A 21,870-nucleotide genomic window follows, 5' to 3' on the forward strand; every position below is an offset into this window, starting at 1 on the left:
CATCTGCCTGATTCCAGATGCTCCTGGCGTTGATGCAGACACACTTCAAATCACCTTCCTGCTTGCCGGTGTACTGAAGACCTTGAAACCATATTTCTGACATCACTACTATCAAGCTCCTGTATACTGCAGTTACAATTCAGGTTCCATCCCCCTGCTGAATTAGTTTAAACCCTCCCAAAGAGCATTAGCAAATTCCACCCCTTCCTCCCAGGATATTGGTACCCTTCTGGTTCAGGTGTAGACCATCCTATTCGTAGAGTTCCCACCTACCAGAATGAGCCCCAATTATCCAAGAATCCAAAACCCTCCTTCCTGCACCATCCCTGTAGCCACATGTTCAACTCCTCTCTCTCTCTCTCTCTCTCTCTCTCCCTAGTCCTCGCTTTGCGAGCACGTGGCACGGGCAACAAATCAGAGATAAAATATTCTAACTCTAAGCTTCCACTCTAGCTCGAGTTTCTGCCTTAAATCTCTCTTCCTATCTATGTCGTTGGTGCTTTTATGGACCATGACTTGGGGCTGCACCCCCTCCCCCTCCCCCTCAAGGATCCTGAAAACATGATCAGAGACATCATGGATTCTGGCACCTGGGAGGCAACACACCAACTGAGTTTCTCTCATTCCCACAGAACCTCCTTTCTGTCCTATGACTAATGCTTTGCCCCTCTTCCCCACTTCCTTTCTGAGCAACAGGGACAGACTCTGTGTCAGAGACGTGTACCCCATGTCTTATCCCTGGTAAGTCCCCACCTCAACAGTCTCCAAAACAGTATACTTGCTGTTGAGGAGAACGGCCACAGGGGAACCCTGCACTGCCTTCCGGCTCCCTTTCCGTCCACTGACGGTAATCATCTATGTTCTTCTTGTACTGAGGTGTGACTACCTCCCTGTAACTCCTCTCAACCATTTTTGGCAATCTGCAAATTGTGGTTTCTGGTGTAAGTGGTCTCCCAAGATGTTACGTTAATTTTAGCCCTTAGTAGGGGGTAACGTTTCAATACTTAGAGCTTTGCATAGGTTGCTGCTTCTAGTATTAATTTCACTGCTAAAGTTGAAACACAGAAAGAGGAGATTTGTAACATACTACTGCTCCTAACGGTTGAAGCCAAGTCAGTTTAGTTCAATTTATACATGTCTAGAGATTGAGGAGGTAAATTAGTGTCTGAGCAGAATATTCCTCCAATGGAGCAAATGGGAATGACATACGCCCAAGCATTTATTTTTTCATCTGACATTGCTGAAAAGGTATATGTTTGTTGGCCTTACTTAGTTGACATTAAAGAGCTCCAGTCCATGCAGTAAAGGAAGCCCACCGGGCTTCTGACCACAACGGTCCACAATTTAGACCCCCGCCATTCTTCCACACTCAAAGCAGAGGTAGTGACAGTTAGGGAATCTTGAAGCAGATGGTGCCCTATTACAGATTGTCCTGTTAAGACATGGATGGATGTCTCAAGAAATGCTTTTGCAGAACAACTTAAGCCACATCACACCCCAGTCTGATTGAAAATATCAGAATACAAGTAGTTCTAGAAGGAGAAGTTGCCCAAGTATAATCATTTTATTAATTTGATAGAACCGGGATAAATGACCCAAGTACAACTGGCAAGTCCAACAAACTTTATTAGTTTTAATTTTGAAAACATTGAGGTCAAGCTCATGAAAACCACAGGTTTGACATTTACAACATTTTACTCATTGGAAAGAAAAGATTTCATTTTTTTTAAAATGTTATAAATCTATTAAGAGCTGGAGCAATTTTTAGCAAAAATAATAAAAAGAGCAATAGTACACAGGATCATTCAATTATTTCTCTTAAATGAAAATGCTGTTTTAAAAACAGGCTCCACAAAACTACACTAGTGCTAAATACTACAATTACTGGTTTTAAGTTACATATTAAGTAAAAGTTAAAGCTGTATGTTACACAACAAATAGTCTGAAATGGTTAAAAAATTGCATTAAAAGGCAAATTACATTTCACCAATCAATGCCCCATTGTTCGTGCAAGAGATATTCATTCACGGATATACCTTTCTACAAATGATAAAATTTCTATTAAAACATTTAAGGATTGTCACACTAATACAACAGAGTAACTCTGATTCACAATGTAACTAAATCGATTATACAGGACTCAAATTGTTAAGTTTCACCCACCAGCATTTTCCAATCATTTCAGATGTAATTCACCAATATGTGAAAGCAAATTCCAGATAAATTTTTTTGTTGGAACTAAATGAAACTAAAGAGCTAGATTGAAACAAAAAATAAGCCTCTTTTAAAAAGAAAGTATAGTGTAAACAAAAGAGTTGCTGGACAGGGGAAAGGCAGGAAAAATTGAATGGGCTGAACTGTGGCTGCACTGGGACAAAGCTTTTATGCTTAAGCTTAAAAATCAATCAACTTCTGTGCAATCATCACTTTGTACTAAACGTAACAATTCCATCATTGCTGTAATGGCAGGTTTCACATTCAATGTAACTAGTGAGCAAAACATCACCCAATAAAGGCACATCATGTCACTCTGCAACCTTGTAAAAACAAAGCCAATATCAAATAACCCAAGCCTTCTTTGGCTACACCAATTCCAATCTCGTATCAGCAGTCAACCTTAAGGCCTTTTGAAAATAGATCCTTTTACTAGCAAACCTATTATTTTCCACTCATTTTTTGAACAGTTAGTTCGTGACAAAATATATTTAAATGCAGGGCAAACAGCCACATATCTTATGAATTTTGTTCGAAATTTCAATTAGCCACAGTCACAAATTAACATGTTCATTTGAAATTGAACTTGGCAAAATGAAATGCTGGTTGGAAATTCAAACATCTATCAGAACTTGAGTCCCCATGCTAGCAAGAATACACATTAAGTACTACATAAAGAGTATGGCACTACAAGGTTAAACCTGCAATGCTTAGGAAATTCACAGCAAATATCTTACAATCACCACAAGGTCCAGGTTGATGGTCAATGTTTACACCCAAGTGTCTCCAGCATTCACATTTTCAAGGTTGCATGGTTGATATGTGCTTTCCAAGGTGTAAAAAGATAAACTGTGGAAACCCGCGCTTCACAGAATTAAAGCGAGATTGTGCTTCTGAAAACGGTCAAGAACAAGTGCATACTTGCAGTTGAATACACCAATCTTCTCTTGATTATCCTGCAGAGAACAAGTCAGGCTCAGCTGAATGAAGTGGAAAACCTGTCCAGTATGTTGCTCATTGGACAAAATTTCCAAAACAAAAAGAAAACTTTATAAATCCCAGTATACACCGAATTCAAGCTCATTCTTCATAATTCCCTTCCCCAACTTCCAAGTAATATACAACTAATACATTTCCTGTGAATTTTGTTTTATATTTATCTATAGTGAAATTTAGACATTGCTTTTATAGTGAAGAACTATATCTTGCTGCCGCAGAATGTGGCTCAGTTTATTTTTTGAAGCACAATTTGAGGGTGCGTCACTCTAATTCAGGACAAGTGTCAGTGTTGTAGCAAACGTTCAGTTTCTGAAAAGCTGAATCAGACTGCAAGGCAGAGACCTATTTAGGACAACATTGGTTGGTGGTAGCTGGGCAAAGCAATGCCTCATCATAGAAATGGAGGGAAGGCTATGGAAACCAAAGCAGATGATGATGTAAAACACAAGATTTACAGCAGTGAAAACTAATGTTTGTACTTCAATAACTTGGATAAGTTTCATGAATTTTAATTCCAGATTTCACTTTGGTGGATAACAAATCACTAGATGTTTCAAATCTACATTAGAAATGCTCCACTTTGGTTAGCATGATCAAGACTGCAAACAAAATGTATTAGAACTGGGTATCAAGTGGTTAAACATGGTTAAATTTGTTGCAGGTTATCGAACAATTCTTCCCAAAAAAGGATTTTAAAATGTCAACATTCAAATTATTCATTTTAACATACACAATAAGTGTTCCCAATTTGTTTTTTTCTCAGAATTTAATCCACAAGATTCTGGAACTCTAACAGCAGCAGTATAGTCTCCAAGTATAGATTACTCTTTAGATTTAATATCTAAATGTTAGGAGAAAAACCAAATCTTCCTGCAGCTGTGGTATCATTAAAATTAATTCACATTTTGAATACTTTGCACAAGAACATATTAAACATAGAGTTGGTTCAGAAGTTAGACATTTGGAATGTTTCATTCAGGTTTAAGTGAAATCTGTGACATGTTATTGCTCAGCTGTCAAGAACATTGAAGTAGAAAGTGATTTATTTTTCTGAAAGAATCTTCCAGAAGTTAGAATTCTTATTTAAAATTTGAGCATTTTAATTCCTTTTGACACTACACAAAATTAACCAAAATCAAAGTTGGAATGTTTCATTCTGAATCTGAATGACAGAACTGCCACATTGTGTTCTTTAAGCAGCTGATTAGATTGTTAAACAGCACCATCGTTAAACATCAGCAGAATCACCGAACGGTGGATTGTCATGATTCAGGCTTGTGGTTACTCTTTTTCCACCCCCAAGACTGCAATAAGTAGTGAGGAAAAAGTTTTAAAGGCTATAATTTATCCAGTAAAAGTAAATAATTCAATTCTTGTTATCATACAGTACTACTTAAACCTTGTAATATTCCACAAAACTGAGACTTAGAGGAAATGCAGCTATTCTATAATCTGCAAGGGTGCTTCATCCTCATGTGGTTAGATGCATTGATATGTTTCCAGCAATGTACAACTTTGAGCCAATTAAAATCAGATAAACTGATGTATAAAAAATGCCTGTGCAAGTTAAAGCACAAGAAATTGCACCTTAAATACAACTAATAAAAACAGTAGCTAAACTACAGGTACTGCGTCTACTGCAATACAATTAAAAAAAACAAAATTTTAAAAAAAGAGTACTGAAGGATCTTATGTGCAACAGATTAAAATACTTCTCAAGAAATACTGAAAACATGCACTTGCCAGGACGGGAAATTTTTTGATCTGATTTTTTTCAAAGATTAGAAACAGTTTCTAATCCAGAAGACATGCATTTTCAGTGATAACAAAAATCAGATTAGCTATGTTGATTACTGATCAGTGACCTACATTTTGCTGGCTTTCAGAGGTGATTTAGTGCATTTTCCCAATATTTTGCACAACTCCCTGTGGTAATAAATGCCCTCTTCACAGGTATCGCCCCCATTATTTCAACTTAAAAGTGGTTAGAAGTAATATTACAACCACATTGAACCTAAAAGACCACAGGCTTCACCATTAATTCTGTAATGTCTCTCCACATTCCTCTTTCAAAATCTTAGGGACGCCACAATACTTTGCACTTTTGGCAATCACAAACAATTAATATCATCATTGCTTCTGTTAATATGTTGGCATATCCTCTTGTGAACTTATCCAGATAAATAAAAACATTGTCTTGTTCTGAATTATGGTTTATTGATCTACAGCGAATGGTGCGCTTTACAATTATTACAATGTGAAAACAACCTGACACATTTTATCGTGGTTTTGTTCATGGTGATAGACTGGTGCACCTATATACCCTGGCATCCCTGTTGCAATATAGAAATGAGAGAACCTTAAATTGAAGCAAACTGGAATGATGTAAAATGCAATATTGGGACTGATAAGGTTGTGCAGCATCTACAAATCTGACGGTACACATCTCCTATGCAGTCTCACCACAATTTAGTTTGGCAAAATTATTCATTCCTAGTAACCACTAATCTACTTTTGCTGTACAACTGATAGAATAGTGCTGTTCTCATTAAGTTAGTAAAACTGTATTAGTGGCATTGGACATGCGGAAGTTCCAGTTTTTTCCTTTTCTCCTCAAGTCTTAGTGGATGCTGTTGGTTTCAGGCCTGTTTGTGGCGAGGTATTTGGCTCTCATGCTGTTCGAGTACTGTGAGGAAATAGGAGAGTCCAAGTTAACAAGATATTAAATACTGTGTAAACTTGATGCACATCTATATCACCTTCATAAAAATACAATTTCCCTCAATTCATGGGTTGCAAATTAGCACAATTCAAAGAACCAACAACCCAGCCTCTCTGAGGCATCATTCTAAATATTGCCTTAACCCCCAAGATGATGTACAACTGATAGAATAGTGCTGTTCTCATTAAGTTAGTAAAACTGTATTAGTGGCATTGGACATGCGGAAGTTCCAGTTTTTTTCCTTTTCTCCTCAAGTCTTAGTGGATGCTGTTGGTTTCAGGCCTATTTATGACGAGGTATTTGGCTCTCAAGCCATAACATCCAAGTTCAACTCATTACATTTGCAGATAGCAATCTTCACAGATGTTTGAAATTATGGACAGATGCAACCAGGAGACTGTCATATAAGCAGTTAAAAGGTTTGTGAAACAAACATGTTTAGCCACATGTAGTTGTGTACTTAGTGTCACCATGCTCATTAAAATGGGCAGTGAAAGGCAGTAATTGTACCAAGGCCTTGATAAAAGTCTGCTTAGGAGAGAAAGTAGAACACAAGTTGGTAATTACTTTTCTCAGGAAGGACTAGACAAGCAGAGACTACCTTGAGTTGCTTGCATAAACAACGTGCCCCACAAATTGGTTCAGCTTTCAAATACCAACAGAATATATTCATAGAGGTACATTCATAGTTCAATAAGCATGTGCAGTGGAGGTGGAGTGGGATGGGAAAGGAGGCAAAAGGAACAAGAGGGATACTACAAACAATATGATCAAACAATAATTATTTTTACACCAATAATCAGCATGCAACCTCCTCCCATACTTGTACTGACTGTTTTTGGAAATGACAAAATGAAAAGATTCAATAAGTAGAAGATCCTGATTCAAAAGCTGTTGTTCCATTAAATATAGAGAATCCAAAAGGAGGATTACATTAGTGATTCTCCACATTGTGAAAACCTGTCAACTGACATTTGCTTTGGTAATTGTAGCTCACCAAATGGAGTGTTAAAATGATGATCAAATAACTGTGGAAATAACTGGAAATAATGAACTTGACAGAGATACTATGGTTAAGGGAAAGTGCTTCAAATTATTAGAGTGCAGTTTACTAATAATTCATCAAAACAAATGAAGAATTAAATAAGTAAGATGTCACAGAACTGGAGGTTTCTCCTGCGCAATTCAAGAACGAATAATTATACATGGACATCATAAATAGGACTTACCACTCATACCAATAAAACTCCTAGAAATAAAACTATAAATGTGTGGAATTAATATGAAAGTACTGATAAATATTGATAAATAAACTCTGACTTAGATCAATGACCACACTAATAAGTATTGACTCATACGTAATGAATTCAGTGTCTCACAAAGATGATCTGTTTTCACACCAGCATCTGTAGTTACACCTGTAGTTACAAGATCTACCTAGCAAATTCAAACAAATACTCACAAAACAAATCACTTGCAATGTCATACATTCCAGGGTGGAAAAAAAACTCAACTTTGTAGAAGCTTAAGATGTGGTAGCATGACATTTCAAGGAAAAAATGCTCACCGTTAAAATTTTCTTTGGCATTGCTCAGTGTTTTTCACAGGAACAACCTGGTGCCCTTTCTATAAAAAGCTTGATTTGGTAGACAAACAGGTCAGAGATACTAAAGTAGGACTTTGGTTTTGGTCTTCAGAAAAGTTAGGAAGATGAAAAGAGCAGAGAAGGCAAACACGAAGATCAAATAAAATCAGCATCACAAAATAATTTCCTTAGTTCAGTAGTTAGAAAATTGAGACAAGGTTAAAGAGTTTACAAATTTAACAAATTCCTCAGTACCAGGAGCTATTATTATTTTCTCATTTAAAGCTTTTTACTGTGGATGAAAGCTTGTTGAAGAACCCAAAGTGATTTATTTTAACTGCAATATGTTTCAATGAAATAGACGTCACATTATACCTATATTTGGAAGTTAAATTTCAACTTTTTGGAACTGTTACAAATTGGATTGAGACAAGACAAAATGACTAAAGTGGGCAATACCACAAATTGAAGGGGAGAATAAAAGAATGATGTCAGGGTATAGTGGGATGGAGTCAAGGCATCATAATTTATTACAACTGTATGAAGATATTGACAAATACAAAGTACCAGACATTGGATCGTGGCTGTCACAGACAGGTTAATATTGAAAATCAGTCTTGGAAATACATACTTGAATCAGTATTTCAAGACTGGTTCCAAAGCTTCTGTAAATTACTCCATGTGAAGCAGCGAACTCTCCTCCCCCATCTCTTTTGTGAAGATTCTGGCTCGTTTCCGAAAGGAACAATCACAAAGAAGCACTGAGAACTACTAAATAATTACATGTGCTACTGCTGATTGCCCCCAAGAACCAGTGAATCCAGCCTGACCTCTATTTTAAATCTTAAACTTCAAAGGCAATCGCAGGACTCAAAATTGCGTATTCTTTTACTGTCCTTTATGCAAGAAATTAATCCTTTTTAATTTTGCAGTCCGACCATATGCTTGATATCACATCTTTTATTGACAGGTGAAGGAAGTGGGCAAAAATTTGGCAAATACCTGGGGGGAAGCACGCTGGCTTAATGGTTAACACTGCTGCCTCACAGCACCAGGGTCCCAGGTTTGATTCTAGCCTCAGGCAACTGTCTGTATGGAGTTTGCACATTCTCTGTGTGGGTTTTCTCCGGGTGCTCCGGTTTCCTCCCACAGTCCAAAGACGTGCAGATCACATGAATTGGCCATGCTAAATTGCCCATTGTGTAAGGTGCATTAGTCAGGGGGGAATGGGTCTGGGTGGGTTACTTTTCGGAGGGTCGGTGTGGACTTGTTGGACTGAAGGGCCGGTTTCCACACTGTAGGAAATGTAATCTAATCTAACTCGATCTTATTTCCAATGGTCTTATCATTTTTCTCAGGGTGACCAGGTATTAAATTGGGGCTTGGCATCTGGGAGAATTCCCACAGATTAAGAATAGAATAGAAATGGGGAAAGTAAATTGTTCCTTCAGTAGCTATTAAACAAATACTAAAAGTTCTCTTACTTAGGTCTTCAGTACTAATATTTGACATCAATACTTTTATTGAACAGGGTAATATCAGATCTGAGAAGTTAAAGGCAGTGTCATTATAAGAATGAAAAGGTGTAGATTCACACTTGGACGTAGAGTTCTGCCAAAAGTTAGGGAACCAGAAATGACAAAACTGGTGGCAAAGTATCCAGAAGAAGAAAGTGAGAAACTGAAACAGACAAGTTAACATTAGAGCAGCAGAGATTAGGACTGAAATTCCAACATTAAAAAAAAAGAAAAAGAGGCAGCTAAGAATGTCAAAAGAAAAGTGACCGACTTCCAAGAAAGGTTAAGCAAGAAGGAATTTAAATTGAAGTAGCTCAAGCTGAAGGGGAGAACTCCAACATGCCCAATGAAGGAGGCATTGTTGAAGGAACCTCAGACTTAAGGACCAGAGTAATGAAGTTTGCCCATTTACTCCCTAAATTTGAAGAAGAGGTGAATGTTTTCTTTATCTCTTTCAAACAGCAGTCAGCACAGTAGTTAAAGTGGTCAGTTCAACAAATTAAGCTGAAAGGAAAAACTCTCAAAATTTACTTTCTCCCTCCTGAGGTAACTTCAACCAGCCATGATGCAACACAAGGGTGTCCCAGCCAGTTATAAAGAAGTACTGGTAGAGAGTCCAGACTCTTAGGAAACAGCCTGACTGTTATACCTGGAATCTGAACACCATCAAGCTTATAGTCTACAGGACAGTAGTGATACCCAACTTTCTGTACACAAAAGGTGTACTGAACTACTTAAGTATCGCCAGCAATTTCTGCAAAATCTTGCAAATCTGTTGGCAGAATAGACATCGTGATAGCGATGTCCTCTGTCCGGCCAACATCACCAGCATCAAGACACTAGTTATGCACATGGCCTACATGCCCAGCACAAGACTCCACAAACTCTATCCCTTCATTAAATCTTGAACTGGCCATGCTAAATTGCCCTTAGCGTTAGGTACATTAGTCAGAGGCAAATGGGTCTGGGTGGGTTGCTCTTCGGAGGGTCGGTGTGGACTGGTTGGGCCGAAGGGCCTGTTTCCACACTGTAGGGAATCTAATCTAATCTAATCTAAGGCCAACAGTTGACAAGAGGGCATAGACATCTTCAAACATTTCACTGAAAAGAAATATATCCCAACCAACTCATGGGAATCTCTAACTCAAGACAGACCAAACTGGGGGGAGAAGCATTCACAAAAAAACCCACAAATTATGTGCATCTCTAAAGGTTCAAAGTGAAGGTTAAGTACAAACAGCAGAAGGAGTGTGTGAAAACCTGAGCATCCCATTCACTCACTTCAGCAGTCACCACATGCCCCACACCTGCGGCTGGATTTGCAGACCCAGCATCCAGGCTGTTTAGTCACTTCGAGACCCATACTCTGGAGTGAAAGCCTTTGGCCTCAACGGACTGCTTAAGAAGGCAGCAATGAATTTGAACATCTTAAGCAGCTTATTTTTGAGCAGTAGGACTTCAATTTTTGAAAATCTTAGAGGTAATTCTTCTCACTGAATTCATTACAAATATTTCTCAATGTAGAGAAAGTAAGTAATGGGGCCAGCCATTTTGCATTCTGACTATGAGTTAACACAGAGGGTCATAAACCCCCTTTCAATCCCTCAATCATGCATATGACAGACAATTGACACAAATATGATGGGTGGAACAATACATACAGTTCTTTCTCACAACTCTTTGGGTTTCTTTTGTGATGGTGACATGATGTTGTCTGCAGAGTGTTGGTTAATCATCAAGTCAACAGCTGATCGGGTGAGCCTACATTTTTTTTGCATAAGTTTCTTTTTAAAGAGTTTTCAAGTTTTATCTTTTTACACACACACACACACACACACACACACACACAAATATTGCTTGTTTGTAGGCTTTTGGATGTCTCTGAGTGCATAAACTCCGCTCCATGACAAACTACATTTGGACCAATTTGAAGGCTGCCAATTGGCAGTTTGGGTTAGATTTTCTAATTTTGTACAGATTGACACTCTATTGAAGAAGAGAGCTCTGCACATCTGAGAGGAGATTCTGTTCAGATCTCCCTCAGATGTTGGATGAGTAGGAGCCATACTACCATGCTGACAGCTCTTTTGTAGTTTAAAGCTGTCAGAAGGTAAACCACGCCTTTTTTGTCCACAGCAGTCAGCTGCTATATTTTGAAACAAAGGTCTTCACAGCCAACTTGACTGCTACTGCCAAACAGCAAGTATATTATGCAAGTGTGAGGTTAGGGTGCTGGGAGGGTGAACAAACACATGGGTGGTGGTGGGGGTGAGTCAGGGTAAGGAGCCAGGTGGGCAGAGTGGGGAGTGAGAAATTGGATCATGCCAGGACCATGGAGGGTTGCAAGTCAGCTTCCAGGAGCTTACGTAGGGGGGATGCTGAAAGGGGTCTGGGTGATGCGAAGTATGAAGCGTTGAAAAGTTAGATTATGCATGTTGTATTTTTAGCTGTTCCTGAGGAACTAACTGTTGATCAGAGTTCAGAAAAAATACAACACTAAAAGACATTTGGCTAAGTACATGAATAGGAAGGTTTGGAGAGATATGGGCCATGATTTGGGATTATGGTTGGCATGGACTGGTTGGATAGAAGGGTCTGTTTCCATGCCATATGTCTCTATGACCAGCATGTTCCTGTGAGAAGTTGATCAGAGTTCAGGACCAATATGTTCCTATGAGGATGAAAGATAAGGATGACGAGTTTGAAGAACACTGGATTACAAGAGATATTGAAAACCATTCAAAAAGGAAAATAAAATGTATGTAAGGTTTAGAAAACTGAAATCAGAATGGCGCTTGATGAACATCAAGGAATCAGTAAAGAACTTCAACAAGGATCTGGAGGCTAATAGGGTCCATGAAATGTCCTGGGCAAGTAAATTAAGAAAAATCCCAAGGCATTTTATTTGTATATTAGGAGCAAGAGGATAGCTAGTGAAAGCTAGATCCACTCAAGGACGAAGTAGGGAATTTAAGCATGTTGCTGGAGGAAGTGGGTGAGGTCCTTAATGAGTACCCCACAATGGTTTTCACCAAGGAGGAGGACATGGATGACGGTAAGATCAGGGAAGGGTATGTTCATATTCCAGGGCATGTTGATATTAAAAAGAGGAGTGGGTGTTGGGTGACTTGAAAAACATTAAGGTAGCTAAGTCCGCAGGGTCTGGTGGGATCTGTCCTGGGATACTAAAACATAGCAACTGGTTGATTGTTGGGGTCTTGGCAGAGATCTCTGTACCCCCTTCAGCTACACACAAGGTCCCAGAGGACTGGTTAATAGCAATGATTTCCTTTGTTTAAGGGCAATGGGAATAATCTGGAAATTATAGGCTGGTGAACCTTACATCAGTGGTAGGAAAATTACTGGAGAAGATTCTTAGGGATAGGATTTATTCGCATTTGGAAAAGAATTAGTTGAATTAGAAAAGAAGTTTTAGAAATCAACCTTTCTTTTTCAAAAACCCTTTTTCAAGGTGGTAGACATAGTCTATATGGATTTCAGTAAGGCCTTTAATAAGGTTTCACATGGTAGGCTGCTCTGGAAGGTTAGATTGCATAAAATCTGTCAAATTGACTATGCAATCAGCAATTGGTAGGAAGCTGAGGGTAATAGTGGAAGGATGATTGTTGGACTGGAGGCGTGAGACTAGTGGAGTGTCTCAAGGGTCAGTGCTGGCGCCATTAATGTTTGTTACCTCTATCAATGATTTGGATGAGAATGTACAAGGCATGATTAGTAAGTCTGCAGATGACACTAAAATAGGAGGTATCATAGACAGGTATCAAGGAAGGTTAGCAGAAATTGCAGCAGGATCTTGATCAGCTGGGGAAGTGGGCTGGTAAATGGCAAATGGAGTTTAAAAGAGATAAGTGTGAGGTCTTGCATTTTGGAAAGTCAAATCAAGGTAGGAGTTTCACGGTGAATGGTAGGGCCTTAGGGAGTATAATGGAACCTTGGAGTTCAGGTACACGGTTTCCTGAACCGTGGTAGATAGAGGTAGTAACAGGTAGAACAAGTAGATAGAGCAGTAACAAGGCTTTTGGCACACTGGCCTTCACCAGTCAGAGCACGAAGTATAGAAGTTGGGAAGTTATGTTACAGTTATGCATGATATTGATGAAACTGCACTTGGAGAATTGTGTTCAGCTTTGGAAGGAGGTTATTAAGCTGGAAGAGGTACAGAAAACATTTACAATGATGTTGCCAAGACTCAAGGGACAAACTAGGACCTTTTTCTTTCACGCACAGAAGATAAGGGGGAACCTTATAGAAGTGTATAAGATCATGAGATGCATGGATAGGGTGAATGCACTCAGTCTTTTTCCTAGGGTTGGGGGATCGTGGACCAGAGGGCATTAGTTTCCAGTAAGAGGGCAAAGAATAAGTGGGAACCTGAGGGCAATCTTTTTACAAAGAGGGTGGTACACATATGGAGTGAGCTGCCAGTGGAAGTGGTTGAGGTGGGTACATTAACATTTAAAGGCATTTGGACAAATACATAGATAGGAAAGGTTCAGAAGGATATGGACCAAATGCAGGGAAATGGGGTTGGCATGGATGGACCTTTTGGTCGGCATGGATTAGTTTGGGCCAAAGGGCCTGTCTCCATGCTGCAGGTATCTATGACTTTAGAACGTACTTATTAAGGACAGTCAGCATAGTTTTATGCAAGGGAAGTTTTGTCTCATAAATTTGATTTGAGTTTTTTGAGGAAGTGACAAAGGTAATTGATATTGGTAAGGCTGGGGATGTTGTCTTCATGTGATTTGTACTATTAAAGATATGGTTTGGATGAAAATGTAGGTGGTCTGATTAGTAATTTTTCAGACAATACAAAAATTGGTAGAGTTGTGGATTGTCAGAAAGTTTTACAAACAATATAGCAGGAAAAAGACCAGTTGGAATGTTTAGTCAAGAAATGGTTGCCCAGTGCAAAAAGGAAGCATATAACAGGACTCTTAGGAGCATTGATGTACAGACCAATTTTGGGTTATAAGGACAAATCTATTGAAAATGGCAACATAAGTGAATAAGGTGGTAAAGAAGGCATATGACACGTATGCCTTCATTGGTTGGGGCACATTGCAGATATATCAAGACTTTAGTTTGGCCACATTTGGAGCACTGTGTACAGTTCTGGTCACCACAGCATAGGAAGGAAGGAGAGGGTTCAAAAGAGATTTACCAGGATTGCAACGTATTAGCTTTAAGGAGAGGTTAGACATACTTGGATTGCTTTCAGTACAGCACTGGAGGCTGAGGGGTAACCTGATAGAAGTATGTAAAACTATGAGAAGCATGATTAGTCAGAGTCTCTTTCCCAGGGTGGAAATGTCAAATACTAGGGGGCGCAGGTTTAAGGTAAGAGGGGGAAAGTTTAAAGGAGATGTGTGAGGAAAGTTTTTTGCGCCCGAAATGTGCTGCCAGGAGAAGTGGAATAAGCAGAGATGATAACAATACTTTACAGCAAATGCAGACAAAGACATGAATAAGCAGGGAATAGAGATTTACAGACCATGTGGAGGCAGATGTAATTAGTTTAGAATGGCATTGTGCGTGGTACAGACACGGTGGGCCAAATGGCTTGCTTCAGTGCTGTACCATTCCATCTTCTATTTTACTTAATTGCTTTGGAAGCTCTAAAGTCTCAAATTTTAAATGAAAAATTTCAGCGGGTTCCAGGCATAGAGGAATTGCTCAGCAAAATCTTCCATTTGGATGGAGGTTTGCTCGCTAAGCTGCAAGGTTCGTTTTCAGATGTTTTGCCACCATAGTAGGAAACATCATCAATGAGCCTTTGGGTGGTGGCATGGCCTGCTTTCTAGTTATGTGTTTAGGTTTCCTTGGGTTGATGTCATTTCCTGTTATTTTCTCACAGGATGGTAAATGGGATCAAAGTCAATGTGTGTGTTAATAAGAGTTCCGGTTGGAATGCCTTGCTTCTAGGAATTCTCATGCGTGTCTCCGTTTGGCTTGTGCAAGGATGGATGTGTTGTCTCAGTCGAAGTGGTGTCCTTCTTCATCTGTATGTAAGGATACTAGTGAGAGTGAGTCATTTATTTTGTGGCTAGTTGATGTTCATGTATCCTGGTGGCTAGTCTTCTGCCTGTTTGACTAATGTAGTGTTTGTTACAATTCTTGCAAGGCATTTTGTAAATGACATTAGTTTCGTTTGTATAGAGTCTTTCAAGTTCATTAGCTGCTGTTTTCATGTGTCGTGGGTTTGTGGAGTACCATGATGCCAAGAAGTCTGTGTAGTCTGGAAGTCATTTCCAGCATGTCTTTGATGTAGTGGAGAATGCCTAGGGTTTTTGGATGTGCTTTGTTTGCTTGATTGGGTTTGTTGCTGAGAAATCTGCGGACTGTGTTCATTGGGTACCATTCTTTTTGAATACACTTGTAGAGGTGTGCTGCAGTGTGTGGTGGCTCATTGAAATAACGTTCTAATGCAGCTTTGTTTCTGGGTGTTGGGATGATTGCTTCTGTAGTTCAGTACTTAGTCCGTATGTATTGTTTTTCTGTAGGCGCTGGTTTGACGTTCCCCATTGGCTGTTTGCTCTACTGTGCCATCTAGGAATGGCAACTTTGACAAAGGGTCAGTTAGATTCGAAACATCAGATCTTTTCTCTCCTTACAGATGCTGCTAGACCTGCTGAGATTTTCCAGCATTTTCTCTTTGGGTTTCAGATTCCAGCATCCACAGCAATTTTATTTAATGGCAATTTGTTGTTGTTTTCCTCCTCTTTAGTGAATTTTATGCCAGTAAGGGTATTAGATTACTTACATTGTGGAAACAGGTCCTTCGGCCCAACAAGTCCACACCAACCCGCTGAAGCGCAACCCACCCAGACTCATTCCCCTACACCTAACACTATGGGCAATTTACGCCAGTTCACCTAAACTGCACATTTTTGGATAGTGGGAGGAAACCGGAGCACCCGGAGGAAACCCACGCAGACACGGGGAGAATGTGAAAACTCCACACAGAGAGTCGCCTGAGGCGAGAATTGAACCCGGGTCTCTGGCACGGTGAGGCAGTGGTGCTAACCACTGATGGACCATTGTTGATGGTCTTGAAGGTTTCCTCTAATTTGTTTCATTTAGTGGTGACGAAGGTGTCATCCACGTAGTGCACCCAAAGTTTGGGTTGGATGATTGGCAGAGCTTTTTGATTGAGTCTCTGCATTACTGCCTCTGCTAAGAACCCTGATATTGGAGATCCCATGAGTGTTCCATTGGTTTGTCTGTAGGTTTTGTTGTTGCAGGTGAAGTGGGTGGTAAGGCTATGTCCACTAGCTTGATGATGATGTCCTTGCTGATGAAGTTGGTGGTGTTTGGTGTATGTGTCTTTGATTGTTCTAATTGTGTGGTCAGTGTTTCCTTGGCCAGGTTGATATTGATGGATGTGAACAGTGCTGTTACATCAAAGGAGATCATTATTGCATCCTCTTCTATCTTGGTGTCTTTGATGGTATTCAGGAATTCTTGGGTGCAGTGGATGGAGTGGCATGAGCCTTCTACTAAGTGTTTTAGGCTTTGGTGTACTCCTTGGCCAATTTGTAGGTTGATGTTCCAGGTAGTGAGACTATGGGGCTCCTGGTTTGTGAACTTTGGGTAATCTGTAGAAGCACGGTGTGTTGAATCCGTCTGGTTTCATTTTTTGCAGAAACCAACATTTACCAACAGGTGGCAGTAGAAACAACCCAAAAACTAGAGAATCGAATCACAGCCCTACTCAAAAAACTTCAGAAATCTGGAGAAATAAATAAGACCGACTTCCAAAAAATAAAACCAGATGGATCCAACACACCACACTTCTACGGATTACCCAAAGTTCAAAAACCAGGACCCCTGCTCAGACCCATAGTCTCACTACTCAATGAATACATCCTGCCAACTTCTCAGCAACAAATCCAAATAAGCAGACAAAACACGTCCAGAAACCTAGCCACTCTCTCCTACATCAAAGACATCTTGGAAAGGACTGTCAGACTACTCAGACCTCTTGGCATCATGGTAGCCCATAAACCCAGCAATACACTAAAACAGCTGCTAATGAACTTTGAAGACCCTATACAGACAACAAAAACAAAACTAATGTCATTTACAAAATACCTTGCAAGAACTGTAACAAACACTACATTAGACAAAAGGCAGAAAACTAGCCATCAGGATACATGAACATCAGCTAGCCACAAAAAAAATGACCCACTCTCACTAGTATCTTTACATACAGAGAAGGAAGGACACCAGTTCAACTGGGACAATACAACCATCATCGGACAAGTCAAACAGAGACACCCACGAGAATTCCTAGAAGCATGGCATTCCAACCAGAACTCTATTAACAAACATATTGACATGGGTCCCATTTACCACCCCCCCTCCCCGAGAAAAATAACAGGAAACGATGTCACCACAAGAAATGACATTACTAACCCAAGGAAACCTAAACACATAACTAGAAAGCGGGCCATGCCACCAACCGGGAGCTCTCGGATGATGTTACCTACTATGGTGATAAAACGAAACTCAGTTCAGCGAGCAAACCTACACCCAGAACCTCAACTACAGTTACAAATTTTCTCAAAACTCGTTAATCTTCAATTTCCTTAGCAATTGCTGTAGAGTCTGCTAGGATGGGGATCCTGCAGTGTCCATTAATGCAACTCTCATTTTTGAGGCAATAACAACTATCTGACCATCAGAAAATCTGCCTGCTTAATTCAAAGCTGTGCTGCCACTCTGTCTCAAAGTATCCATTTTAATATTCCAAAAAAGCAACAATCTTGTGCAGCTAAAGTGTGTATAACACAATTCCACTTGATATTCACTTGTATTTTAGCTGTTTGGGGAATGTCAATTCCATTCTTCAGTCTATTGTCCAAGAGTAAAAATAAATATAGTCCCTTATAGTTGGACGCTATCCCCCTTTTACAGAGCATGGTTGGATGCCTGAAATGTGTTGCCTGGGGATGTGGTAGAAGCAGGGATGATAACAACCTTTAGCAGCAAATGCAGACAAACATTTGGTTTTCAAGAAAAAGGAGACAGGAGCATGCGTGCCTCTGTGTTGTGTGCTTGTATGTGGTGACAGTCTGGGGGTGGTGTTGGGATTTTCTGGAGAGGAGGCTGGTGTGTAAGGGGAGTGAAGGGGTTGTGTGCATGTCGACTCTGATACGATGTATGGTGCGCCTGTTGTATGCATGTCTGTGTGCGCACGCCTGCATAGGTGTGGCATATCTGGTGTGTCGTGTATGAGGGAGGGACGGAGGTCCATGAGCCAACATGTTACCTTTGTATTTATTTTCTGGGCCCTGGCCAGCAAAACTCATGAATACATTTTATTTTAAAGTCTAATTTAAAATGAATAATATTAACTATGAAGGATTCGATTTCATTAATTTGTAAGATCTCATACTGTCCAATTTATACACAATATTCCACCAAAAATGATGAGATATTCTATTTTAGGAGATTAACATTGGCCAGAACACAGGGAACGTTTTCCTGGTTGTTTTGGAAAATTGGTCCAGAGGAGATTGGGAGAGTAGGCAGGGCACATTGGGGTTAAATGCTTCAATCAAAAGACTATATGAAATAGGAATAATACAGCTATGGTTTTAAAAGTAATCCTGAGTCATAGAGTGTTGTAACACAGGAGTCCATTTGGCAGTTTCTGTGTTCGCTCTTTGAAAAGGTTATTCAGTTAAACCCATTCTGCTGTTCATTTCCCATTATCCAGAAGCTCCCTTTTGAAAGTTGTCACTGAATCTGTTTTCACCATTATTTCAGGGACGACATTCCAGATCACGTAAAATCTTAGTTTGAGTTAAGAAGAATGACGGAATATCTAATTGAGATGTACAAGATGTTAAAAGGGATTAACAAACTAAATAGCGAGTGGATGCTATTCATGAGTTTTGCTGGCCAGGGCCCAGAAAATAAATACAAAGGTAACATGTTGGCTCATGGACCTCCGTCCCTCCCTCATACACGACACACCAGATATGCCACACCCATGCAGGCGTGCGCACACAGACATGCATACAACAGGCACACCATACATCATATCAGAGTCGACATGCACACACCCCCTTCACTCCCTTACACACCAGCCTCCTCTCCAGAAAATCCCAATGCCACTCCCAGACTGTCACCACATACAAGCACACAACACAGAGGCACACATGCTCCTGTCTCCTTTTTCTTGAAAACCAAATGTTTGTCTGCATTTGCTGTTAAAGGTTGTTATCATCCCTGCTTCTACCACATCCCCAGGCAACACATTTCAGGCATCCAACCATGCTCTGTAAAAGGGGGATAGCGTCCAACTATAAGGGACTATATTTATTTTTACTCTTGGACAATAGACTGAAGAATGGAATTGACATTCCCCAAACAGCTAAAATACAAGTGAATATCAAGTGGAATTGTGTTATACACACTTTAGCTACACAAGATTGTTGCTTTTTTGGAATATTAAAATGGATAATTTGAGACATAGTGGCAGCACTGCTTTGAATTAAGCAGGCAGATTTTCTGATGGTCAGATAGTTGTTATTGCCTCAAAAATGAGAGTTGCATGAAAGGACACTGCAGGATCCCCATCCTAGCAGACTCTACAGCAATTGCTAAGGAAATTGAAGATTAACGAGTTTTCATCTGGTTTCATCCTTTGCAGGTCAATCCTGGTTATCAGCCAGTTTGTTTTGTAGGTTTTGTTGTGTGTTGTTTATTCTATTGGCATGGGGTCATACTCCCTCTGTAGGTAGGTGTCAGTATATGCAAGTAGTTTCTCTACTTTCTGAATATATTCGGTTTTGTCCACACCCACAACCACAGCGAGGTCATAGTTTTAGGCTAAAGGTTGGCAAATTTAGAACAGAGAGGAGGCACGGTGGCATAGTGGTTAGCACTGCTGCCCCACAACGCTAGAGACCCAGGTTCAATTCCTGCCTCAGGCAACTGCCTGTGTGGAGTTAGCACATTCTCCCAGTGTCTGCGTGGTTTTTTTTCGATGCTCCGGTTTCCTCCCACAGTCCAAAAATGTGCAGGTTAGGTGAATTGGCCATGTTAAATTGCCTGTAGTGTTAGGTGAAGGGGTAAATGTAGGGGAATGGGTCTGGGTGGGTTGCTCTTCGGAGGGTCGGTGTGGACTTGTTGGGCCGAAGGGCCTGTTTCCACACTGTAAGTAATCTAATCTAATCAAAAAAATGGGTCATCAATCTGTAAATCCACTATATCAGAGTGCAGTATACACTGGCAAATGGCATCTAATACAGAAAAGTGACAAGATGATACCTTTTCCTTAGAAGAACATGGATAGACAAAATAGAATAATTCTAAAGGGGCTGCAGAGACAAAGCAATCTGTATGTACATGTGCACAGATTACTGAAAATCGCAGGGCATGTAGAGGCAGCATTTCATAAAACATACAATATCTTCGACTTTTATTAATAAAGAGCAACCCACCCAGACCTATTTCCCTACATTTACCCCTTCACCTAACACTACGGGCAATTTAACGTGACCAATTCACCTAACCTGCACAGAGCACAACAGGAAGGCGGTGATGTTACCTTCACTTGGTGGACCTCAGCAATGGAGAACTTTGTTCATTTTAGGGTGCCACACTATAAGAAGGCTGTGAATGATCGAGAGCACGCAGAACAGATTTACACAAATGGTTCCAAGGACGAGGATGTTCGGTTATGAGCATAGATTGGAGAAGCTGTTCTCATTGGAGAAAAAGTGGCTACAGGAGAGCTGAAAGAAGTTTTCAAAATCATAAGAAGAATGGATAGAGTAGATATGCCACTTATAAAAGAATCAAGATCATGGGGGCACAGATTTGCAAAAGAAGCAAATGTCATGTGAGAAAAAGCTTTTCTACACAAGTATCCTTCCGGTCTAGAATGTACTGCCTGAAAGTGCGGTGGAAGCAAGCTTCATGGAAGGATTCAAGAAGGCATTGAATAGTTATTTAAGTAGAAACAATACGCAAGGTCTTGGGGAAAGAGAGGAGAATGGCAGGAAGTCACCATGCTTATTCGGAGAGCCTGGAGAATGACAACAGGTCTCCTTCTGTGCTGTAACACTAGAGTTGAATGAGTTATTCAATAATCTCAAGTGAGATTCCACTTCATTTTGTTTTTTCCTGCACTGTATGGCTAGTGCTTCTTAACTTCCTTCAGTGGTTACTTGGAATAGTTCTTGTTGCTGTTTTCTGCAGCCTTGACCAAAGCATATATCATAACCAAAACTTCCAAGTGGGGTTTGTGCAATGTCCCAACATATTCTTTAGACTTGCACTCAATGTGGCTACGGATCAGATTTTTATTTTAATTTGCTTAATCCTTTTCAAATTCCTGTGTTAAAAAGGAAAAGAAAATCAGCAATAAAATCCTTTCCTTAATTATTTGACTACATACTCAAAAATGTTATACCCCAACGTCTTTTTAGGCTGATTAAGCAAGTAAATAATGTAAACAAAGTGCAATTGGAAGCAGTGATATCTATTATTTACTGCATTTTGCACATTTCCCTACACGTTAACCAGATGGCAACATATTATAGTGGGCACTATAATTTAGCTGATGTATAAACCATGCCCTCACTACCAATTCTTTCAGTATTGCAATACAGAAGACTTTTCACCAATGTAATTTATGTAAAGGTGTGAACTTTAGTTTTAAAGATGCAAACACATGACAAAGTAAATTTCAGTTTCCATTTGGAACACTATTCAGGGAGGCAAGGGCTTAGTGGTATTATTGCTGGACTGTTAGTCCAGAGACCCAGATAAAGTTCTGGGGCTGAATTCAAATT

General features: G+C 39.9%; 1 protein-coding gene across 4 annotated transcripts in view; it reads right to left on the reverse strand.

The window, feature by feature from the left end:
- Positions 1-1,606: 1,606 nt before the first annotated feature.
- LOC140464440 (protein tweety homolog 3-like) overlaps positions 1,607-21,870 on the reverse strand; it is a 267,986-nt gene continuing 247,722 nt past the window's right edge. For all 4 annotated transcript variants that reach the window (XM_072559492.1, XM_072559494.1, XM_072559493.1 and 1 more), the window contains one exon: positions 1,607-5,899. Coding sequence is in view for 1 of the 4 variants with exons in the window: in XM_072559493.1 (XP_072415594.1) it covers positions 5,834-5,899 (66 nt within the window). In the remaining 3 variants the exon portion in view is untranslated. The remainder of the gene's footprint in view (positions 5,900-21,870) is intronic.

The sequence above is a fragment of the Chiloscyllium punctatum genome, chromosome 40 (genome assembly GCF_047496795.1).
Source record: "Chiloscyllium punctatum isolate Juve2018m chromosome 40, sChiPun1.3, whole genome shotgun sequence".
In the NCBI taxonomy this organism is placed as follows: Eukaryota; Metazoa; Chordata; class Chondrichthyes; order Orectolobiformes; family Hemiscylliidae; genus Chiloscyllium; species Chiloscyllium punctatum.